At 47.9% G+C, this 9,756-nt stretch overlaps 1 protein-coding gene across 1 annotated transcript; it reads right to left on the reverse strand.

Annotated features, from left to right (window-relative positions):
* Window positions 1–476: 476 nt before the first annotated feature.
* Window positions 477–8,845, reverse strand: FLAD1 (flavin adenine dinucleotide synthetase 1). The gene is made up of 7 exons (XM_007948517.2): window positions 8,612–8,845; window positions 4,764–5,508; window positions 3,939–4,086; window positions 3,243–3,341; window positions 2,971–3,160; window positions 716–789; window positions 477–612 (listed from the first exon to the last, which is right to left on the reverse strand). The coding sequence occupies exons 1-7, from the start codon at window positions 8,693–8,695 to the stop codon at window positions 477–479; spliced, it is 1,476 nt and encodes a 491-aa protein (XP_007946708.1). The 5' UTR covers window positions 8,696–8,845.
* Window positions 8,846–9,756: the final 911 nt, after the last annotated feature.

The following is a 9,756-nucleotide window of genomic DNA, read 5'->3' on the forward strand; positions in this document are numbered from 1 at the left end:
GCCTCATGACTACACAGACAAAGAGCTCAGGGTCTAGCAAAGGAAGGTTCTGGGCTTGGGAATAGGCTGAGTTGGCCCCTATCAGGGGTGGGTGGGGTTAGTAGTAGGGAGGGCCTGGCCACTCTTTTATCCTCTGCCACCAGGCCATCTCAGCTTCCCTTATTGCAGCCCAGGTCTTGATAACTCAGGTGCCCTGCCTGGTTGTCCCTTTCCCCAGTGGTTGGCACTACTCCTGCTCTTGCCTTCTGCTGGGCTCCTACTGAGGCAGGCATCAAGAACCTACAATGAGAGCTCCTTTCTAGCCTATTCAGCCTCACCCTAGAATGAGCAGGTCTGGCCCACTTCTGCTTTGCCCATCCATTGGAGCAAGAAGACACAGCTGGAGCCACGGGCACAGTTGAGAGGCATTGTTTATTGACAGGTTATACCCCAGAACAGCCACCTTCCCTCCCTCCTGAATGGGCAGGGGTTGGAGGTCAAGTGCGGGAGTTCCGCTCCTCATCCTCATTCTCTAGTTGGTAGGCTGGGCGATAGGTGGGGTGTCCTCCTGGGCTCAGGCACTTCAGGGCTGGGTTCCGCACTGTATTCTCCTGGCTCCCCAGCGATGTGTAACTGCAGTGGGGAGAAGGAAGGGCAAGTGAGTGGTGGGGTAGCTCTCCTCATCCTAGCACCCTCATATTCCCCAACACCCCATTTCTTCCCCTGACACCCTTACCCTCGATCATACAGGATACAGTATGGGACAAACAGCTGACGCAGAAAGTCCCAGATATCTCTGTAGGTCCAGTCCTGGAAGGACAGAGGATCTCAGAATCATCACAAATATCTGAACCCCTCTCCCACACCTACCCCATGCTGTCCTGGGAAGGGGCCCACCCAAGGCTCTTCCGCTCCCTTGGCTTCTGAGGGGAGGTATGTCTGCTGTCTGATTCTCTGGTATATCTTTCCCTGTGCAGGCTAAGCAATGAGAGCCTTCATTCTATTTCTAATCTACCCATCACACTGGAGAGTAAGCTCCAGAAGGGCAGGGAGAGGCTGTGTCTTTCTAAGGCAGTACTGTCTAACAGCACCTTCTACAATGATGGAAATGTTCTTTATTTGTGCTGTCTAATATGCAGCCACCAGGCACATGTGACTGCTGAGCCCCTGAAATGTGGCTGGTGCAGGGGAGAGAACACAGATAGGTAGAGTATTGATTTGGGTGAAGGGAATGGCAGTGTACCAAAAGTAAGTGACTGGCACTGAGGAAGAGGAAGATACAGAGAGGTAGACAAGAGGTACAGACAACAAAGATAAACCCTTTTACATACACAATACTGTGCTGTCAATGACAACAAACAATTTACGGGTAATAAGATAGGTAGACAGGTTGGATGATCAGGTATGTCTAGGCAAAAGGGAATATACTCATGACCATATATAAGGTTGGCAGATGATATTTCTATATTCCTATTTGTATGTGCTATAAGAATGTCCATATACATAATAGAGCTAACAAGGGACAAAGTTATGATAACTTTGTGGCCACAGCCAACTACTCTCAGGAAGCGAGTATTTGGATCTGTGGGCTCAGGACGATGGTCACAGGAGACATCAAGTTCAATTGGCATAACATACTACACAAAAACATTGTTCTATACCCTACTTTGGTAAGTAGTGACTGGGGTCTTAAAAGCTTGCAAACGGCCATCTAGATGCAAAAATGGTTCTCTCCTCGTCCAGAGCAAAGATGAGGAAAACCAAAGACGCATGGAAAAAATTAGTTCAAGGTATGAGAAGACCATGCAATCCTCAGCTTATATGACCACCATCTAGACCAGAACTAGATGGTGCCTGGCTACTACTGTCAACCGCTTGGAAAGGGATCAATGCAGATCCTGGATACAGTGGGACAACAATGTGGAACAAAACTCAAAATCATAAAAAAAAAAAGACCAGGTCTGCTCATCTAAAAGAGCCTGGTGAGACTCCCAAGACTACGGCTCCTAGTTACCCTTTGGTCTGGAATTGAACTTACTCCTGTGGCTTCCAGCCAAACAACAGACAGGCATAGTATAGGGTAAACATTTACAATGAGAAGATACACTCCTTAGAGTGGTCAATCATGGGAGAACAGAAGGGCAGTATTTGCACAGGGAAATAGCTTGGGGGGCAGGAATGCATAGGAAAGAAGGACACGGGGAGAGATAACCAGAGGGAGGAAGTGGAAAGAGAGGTGTACATTGTGGGGAATTGTAGTCAATGTCATGAAACACAATGTGTATGAACTGCTGTATGGAAAATGAATTTTCTCTATGAACTTTCACCCAAATCACAATAAAAATAATAATAATAAAAAAGCAATGTGGCTAGTACAACTGAAGGGCTGAATTTTTAATTGTATTTAATTTAAAAAATGAGATATAATTCATATACCATAAGACTCACCCCTTTAAAGGGTACAGGTCAGTGGTTTTAGTCATTTGTATTTAGTTATAATTAATGAAAATTTAAGGATTCATGGCTATTTAAGTATAAATAAATAGCTAGTGGCTACCACCATATTGGTCCCACAAGTCCAAGTTCTGTCCAGAGTGGACAGCACAATGCCTGCCATTCAATTATTGTTGTTAGGTGCCATTGACTCAATTCCAACTCAGAGACCCCATGTGACCGAGGAGAAATGCCCCATAGGGTTTCCTAGGTGTAATTTTTATAGAAGCAGATGGCCAGGTCTTTGTCCTATGGAGCAGTTGGGTGGGTTTGAACCGACCACCTTTCAGTTAGCAGCTGAACACTTAACCATCGTGCCACCAAGGCACAACTGAACTGAATGATCAAATAGCACTGCTTCCTTTGGAGGACAGGGCCCCTGTCCTTTGTCCCTGAAGCCCCAAGTTCCAGCCCCTCTACCCTTTGGGGAGTCAGGATGCAATGACACTGATGATGGGGGACATGAGGCTGAAGGCAATATGTCCTCTCCGCCATTACCAGTAGTGGGTTGATACGCATGAATGAAGGCCAGCCTGGGTCGGTGGGGCTGAAGGGGCGGAGGCTGCAGGAATAAGGGTCAGTGCGACGGGTGCCCATCAGGACGGCCGCTAGCTGGGGGTGCCGTGCCTGCAGCTCACCCAGGGCCTGCTTCATGTCACCCTGAGCCTCCAGCACCTGCAGATTATACCTTAGGAAGGAGGAGAAGTGGGGGGTTAGGAGTAGGCCCTGCTAAGCCCGTCTTGGAGCCCAAACCCCCAGGCCTCTAATACCTCTTGATGGTGTCCTGTAGAAATTGCTCCAGCTCAGGGAAAGGGGAGATGCTGCGGATATACAGGATCTGGAGGGGTTCTTGGGCATCAGGGCATTTCCTGGGGAGGGGAGAGAATCCACAAGTTTGCCTCTGTGGGCAGGAGGCTGGCTCTCAGATAGCTTACACTGTTCTCTTTGGGTCCTGGGATGGATACCCCCTTTCTCCTCTCTTCTTGTCCTTCCCATCCATCAGAATCCACCTCTCCTGGGGAGCCTACTCTGACCTCTCACCTCTCAAATCTGGAGCACACCTCTCCCCGACAGGACTGTGATCTCCCTGTGGGCAGGGATGGTGGCCTCAGGACCACATGTCAGATGTTCAATAAATATGGTGGGAGAATGGAATTAAGAGATCATGGCTACCACCATTTGACTGCTAACTAGAAGGTTGGTGGTTCAAACACAACAGCCACTTCCTGGAAGGAAGACTAGGCAATCTACTTTTGTAGAGATACTGCCTCAGAAACTCAAGGAGGGGTCGCTATGAGTTGGAGCTCACTCGACGGTAGCGAGTTTGGTTTTTTTTTTTATGGCTACCACTCTTCCAACCCCAATTTCCCAGATACTCCTTTTCTCTCTGCTTCTAGGGATGGGGTACAGGAGAAAAGGGTTGATCAGGAATCCCTAGGACCTTGCCTCTTAGGGTACAGGCTCACCTCTGCACAGCTGCGTGGAAGAGATGCAGGAGGGCGGTGCAGTCCTTGCCTCCATTGAAGCCCACACAGAGCTGGGTGAGGCTGTACTGAGCCAGAGCTGTCTCAATTATCTGCAGGGCACCTGCCACCTTTTGCCCCAGAGGAGACCCTGCCAGGTAGGCAGGGAAGAGGCTATCAGATAGATATGCACTATCCTCAAAGGGAAGTGGGGGCCATGTTGCCTTTGCCTAAAACCCTCCAATGCTTTTGTACCTCCAATACCTAGTGTTCCTAGGAACTCCTTCATGCTACCCACTAGACTCTGCGGAGTCTGTCCTTATCTGCCTTCAGCCATCCCTTCACGTCACTCTTGCCCTCAGTGCCTTCCCTCCGAGGGTCCTGACTCCCTTCCATTCACCTAAACCCCATGCTACTTCCTTTTCTGGCCCTCTCTCATACTGTTGCTCTTGCCCCCCTGTTGGTCTGACCAAACCCTCCTTTTCTCTCAGCTTAAATATTACTTGCCCAGAGAAGCCTTCTCTGACCTCAAATCAAGGATGAGCTCTCTGCTGTGGAGTCTCCTTCATCACCCCTGTCACTTGCATGATGATCTGTTTAATGTCTATTTTTCATATTAAATACCTGTCCTGCTGAGCTATCTCCCAATACCCAGTGAACTCTGGTGATAGTAGATACTCTGTCAATATTTGCTGAAAGAATGAATGAATCAACAGTAAATCTCTTCTACCCAACTCAGATTTATGGGAAGCCCCAATAGCCCTTGCATTCCCAAGACCTAGAGTGGCACCAATGGTTGGTTCTTGCTGTCACTGGAGAAGCCCCTACCTGATTCTGTGAGTTTGTATACAGCCTCGCTGGCCTGGTCCACAGCATTGGGCATGTAGGGGACCAGTGATCCTTGGGGCAGACGGGCAGTCAGGTAGGCCAGCCCTTCCTCCAGGTATTCTTCTTCCTCCGAGTCTAGGGTCAGTTTCACCTGATAGTAGTTGCTGTTCCAGTCAGGGTAGGAACCCAGGCCAAGCCTGCGACCAAAGTGGGCCTGGGCCTCCGCCAGGATGGGGGCAATAGAAGCCTCATCAGCAGCCACATACAGCTCCCGCAAGTGGAACTGAACAGCTGTGTTTTGGAACAGTCCTTTTAGCCCTTCCAGCGCTCGGCGCAGCAGCTCTGGAATGCCTGGGAAGAGGTAGACATTTTGGACAGAGACCAGTGGGAATTTGAAGGGGCGGCCAGTTTGAGGATCTGTGCCGTAGTGCAGGCGGGCAGAGGAGGGCACCAGAGACATCTTCTCCCGTCCCACCCCTCCTAGGGCTCTGATGGCGGCTTCCAGCTCAGGGTGTGGCTTCAGCTCATCCCCAAAGGCCTGTGCCACTGCCTCAAAGGTCACATCATCATGAGTGGGGCCGATACCCCCGGCCGTGAGGACATGGGTGAATTGGCTCGAGAAGGAAGTGACTTCAGCTGCAATAGTGGCTACCTCATCAGGTACGACAGAGACTCGGCACACCTGGACCCCCAGGGAGCGCAGCATCCGGCATAGAAAATAGGTGTTGGTGTCTTGAGTGCGTCCCTGGAGCAAAGGGAGGGGAGGCAGAGGATGAGAATGGTAGTACTGTGGGGATGAGGGCACAGAGGGAAGGGATGACAGCTGCCTGATCATGGGGTGCTCTGCTCTTTGGGGGACACCATGTCAAGCTACCGAGAAGCCTAGACTGGGGTGCAAAAGTAGAAAAATCAGTTTAGAATGGAGTTAGTGATCTACTTTGGGCCTCCCTTCTCTGTGCTCTGTGTGATCTTATCTATGCTTATGAGTTGAATGTTCAATCCTATAGTCCCCAGGTGGCATAAATGGTTCAGTGCTGGGTATCATCTGAAAGGTCGGCTGTTCAAATACTCCTAGAGGCATCTTGGAAGACAGGCCTGGTGATCTGGTTCCAAAAGGTCACAGCCTTGAAAACCCTTGGAGCAGTTCTACTCTGCACACATTAGGGCTGCCATAAGTCAGAATCGATTTGCCAGCAACTGACAATAATATGGACAACCAGTCTGCGTCCTCACCAATTTGGATCTTCCTCCCTAGTTTCAGTCCCTTGGCTCCAAGTGCTTGTTGGACAGCTTTACCACATCCCTGGCTTGTCACTTTAGTTAATGGCATGCCTTAGGTACTATCCACAGCACCCCCAGGCACTGACCACTGTCCTCACAGGGCAAGGCACAGAATGCATCCTGCTAATTCTACTTCTGAAATTCTCCCCGTCTGCTCTCTTCTCTCTTTCTTCTTGGCACCTTTCACCTGGGCAATGGTGACAACCTCTTGGCCAGGCTCCCAGCCTTCAGCTACAATACTCTGCCCAGTGCCTCCCAAATAACCTTCCAAATGCGTCACTGTGATTGCATCACTCTTGGGCTCAAAAGCCATTTGTTGTTTCTAACTGTATACAGAATAAAGTTCAAATTCCTTTGCAGGGTATTTGAGACTGCCTCTCTATGGTGTGTCCCAATCTTCTTTTTCAGTCCCATCTCCTTCTACTTCCCCACAGAGGGTTTAGTGGTTATGATTTTGTGTTCCGGGATAAGGAAGAATCAGGCTGGAATCCCATCTTTACTATTTCCTAGCTGTGTAACCATGGTAAATTTCTCAACCTCTCTAGTCATCAGTTTTATAATCTATTAAGATTTATAATAAAACTATCACCTCCTACTTTGGTTGTGAGGATTAGTAAATGCACATGTTTGATGTTATAAGCATGTTGCCAGGCCCTATTAAGACCTCAATAAACACCAGAAAAACCCAACCCAACTGATTGCTGTTTAATTGATTTGGAGTCATTGAGACCCTATAGGACAGAGTAGAACTGCCTATAGGGTTTCCAAGGTTGTAAATCTTTGTGGAAGCAATCTGCCACATCTTTCTCCTATGGAGTGGTTGGTGGGTTTGAACCACTGAACTTCTGGATAGCGGCCAAGTACTTTAACCATTGGACTACCAGAGCTCCTTACTCAAGAAATAGGGCTCAATATTACTATTATAGGAGCCCTGGTGGTGCGGTGATTAACTACTTGTCTGCTAACTGAAAGGTCAGTGGTTCAAACACACCCAGCTGCTCCACAGGAAAGAGTTAGCAGTCTGTTTCCATAAAGACTGACAGTCTTGGAAACCCTATGAGGCTGTTCTACTGTGTCCTATAAGGTTGCTATAAGTTGCAGCTGACTCCAATGGGTTTTGTTTGTGTTACTACTATTATGAATATGATGTCTAATAAAATGAGACTCCTCGGAAGGAAGGTTGGGCAATCCTACTTCCGTAGTGATACTGCCTCGGAAACCCAAAGAGGGGTCGCTATGAGTCGGGGCCGACTCGACGGCAAAACAACAACAACAACAACAACATGACTTTTGCTCACTAAAGATACTTGCTTTCACAACTCTATGCCTTTACTCTCCGGAAGTTTTAAACCTTTAATTTTGATTTTTCTTTGTCAAGAACCTACCATCCCTTAATTTAGTCTCTTGGCCTAATATAGTTCATGAAGTTAATGTTCTACATTTGAGTTTGGTCAGCAGCGCCTGGGGTCTTAAAAGCTTGTGAGTAGCCATCTAAGATACAACTATTGGTTTCTACTTATTTGGAGTAAAAGAGAACGAAGGAAATCAAAGACTCAAGGAAGAAACTAGTTACCAGGACTAATAGCCCACATGAACCACGGCCTCTTCTAACCTGAGACCAGAAGAACTAGATGGTACCACTACTGACCATTCTGACCAGGGACACAATAGAAGGTCCTGGTTAGAATGGGAGAAAAAAGTAGAACAAAATTCATTCATAAAAAAAAAAGACCAGGCTTACTGGACTGATAAGAGACTAGAAGAACTCCTGGGACTCTCACTCTAAGACTCTTTTAACCTAAAACTGAAACCTCCTAGAGGTTTTCAGTCTAACAATAGATTAGATTATAAAATAAACAATATCACCATGAGTAATGTCTCCCTTAAGTAACTGAATGAGACCAAATGGTCAACATTTATTCAAAAGCAAAGATGAGAAGGCAAAGAGAAGGGAAGCTAGATCAATGGAAACAAAAAGAATGGAAATAATGAGAATGCTGACATATTATAAAAACTGTACCCAATGTCATGGAACAATTTGCATAAAAATGGTCAAATGGGAACCTAATTCACTTTGTGAACTTTCAGCTAAAAAACAATGAAATATTTAAAAAAACAAAAAATTTACTATTCTTCAAAGCCTATTTCTAATGCCATGTCCTCTAGTATGACTCCCCTGAAGGATATTCAGAAGGGATTCCTCCTTTCTAGTACTTTCCCTCCATGTCACTTATCCACACTGCTGCTGCCTTGAATCATTTTCCAAATTGGCTCGGTATAATTCTTAAATAAACAGTATATGCACCTGTACCTTCTCTAAACTCTGGACTCTGCCATTTATACAGTTAGTTAACCTTACCATGACTTGGCAAATTGTAGGGACTTGCTACAAGTTTTCTGACAGGGTAATTGAGAGAATGAAGGTCACGTTTCCTCCAATATACAGGACTCACCCGAGGATCCGACTGCAAGGGGGCTCCCACTCTGGTTTACCCTCCCTCCTTAGGACATGTGGCGAGTTCCTAATGACAGGGGAACACCCCCTCCCCCTTCTGTCCCAGACACACCTTGAGGATCTCATCTCCAACAATGATGATGCCGGCCGTCACACTGCGCCCTGGGGAAGAAGGTTCAGAGGCCCTAGATGCCATCGTCCTGTCTTCTCTGTCTCTCTGCAAGGCTCTCCAGTAGCCACCCTGACCCCAAAACAGGGGTCGTAAGTACGGGCGTCCCGCCAGATCTACAGGGCACTGGGGGCCATAGCGTGGAAACAGGGGGTCCTGGGTCGAGGAAACCTGGAGAAGCCACAAATGACAATGGAGGAGAACAAGAGTGCACGTTCCTTTGAGTCTTCTCTAACTAGGCCCTTGACAAGCAACGCCTTTATCCGTGCCTCTTTAATAAATGTATTCTCAAACCCCAGCCCATGCTCTTTTATGTATGTCCTCTAAACCTGACTCTCAACAAAAAATCACTGCCGTCGAGTCGATTAGGCTCATAGCGACCCCTCCTTGGGTTTCCGAGGCGGCATCTCTACGGAAGTAGATTGCCTAATATTCCTTCCGAGGAATGGTTGGTGGGTTTGAACCGCCAGCCTCCTGGTTAGCAGTCAAATGCCTTAGGCATTACGCCACCAGAGCGCCCATAGTCTCCTTAAAATGTCCTACTTTCCCGAGCACCTACCCCTTTAAATGTCTTCTGTATGCCGAGCCGGTGTCCTCAAGTGTCTGCTCTATCGTAGACATCTGCACCTTTAAAGGTCTCTTCTCTTCCGGATACCTGCCCCTTTAAATGTCTACTTTCTCCTGGGTAGACATTTAAACAAGTTCCCTCCTCCAACCAGATCCTCCAGGCTTCCGCACCCTTTCTAGCCTGCAATCTCCTCTATTCCTATCAAATTCCTGTCTATGGAGCTCTTCTAGGCTCTCACCTGCCTCTTTTACCCCTTCACCCGGTCTTTCCCTCTTTCCTGTCCACATGTCCCAGGAGAGCTTCCGTACTAAGGCGGGAGAGTCCCGCCTTAGGCACACATCTGCCTATATTAATTGGTCGGTTTGCCTGTCGCTCAGACTGCCCTCAAGGTTCCAATTGGTGAAGTCGATTATCACTCGTGGTCTTTCGCCCGTGTGAGGGAACTGTGCCGGTTTGTTATTAGGCCAACCACGTGGCCACACCCGGAAATGCGGAGTCGGGGCCTCCTGTAAAGGCGGGA

This window comes from Orycteropus afer, unplaced genomic scaffold, assembly GCF_000298275.1.
Source record: "Orycteropus afer afer isolate SDZICR_OR568_19922 unplaced genomic scaffold, OryAfe1.0 scaffold00217, whole genome shotgun sequence".
NCBI classification, from domain to species: domain Eukaryota; kingdom Metazoa; phylum Chordata; class Mammalia; order Tubulidentata; family Orycteropodidae; genus Orycteropus; species Orycteropus afer.

Excerpts from the sequence above, each read along its gene's own strand:
- FLAD1 (XM_007948517.2), bottom strand. The coding sequence starts at position 8,695 with ATGGCATCTAGGGCCTCTGAACCTTCTTCCCCAGGGCGCAGTGTGACG. Across the intron at positions 3,161-3,242 it reads CTACAGGACACCATCAAGAG|GTATAATCTGCAGGTGCTGG; the intron begins GTATTAGAGGCC and ends CTCCTTCCTAAG. Across the intron at positions 613-715 it reads TGTATCCTGTATGATCGAGG|TTACACATCGCTGGGGAGCC; the intron begins GTAAGGGTGTCA and ends TCCCCACTGCAG.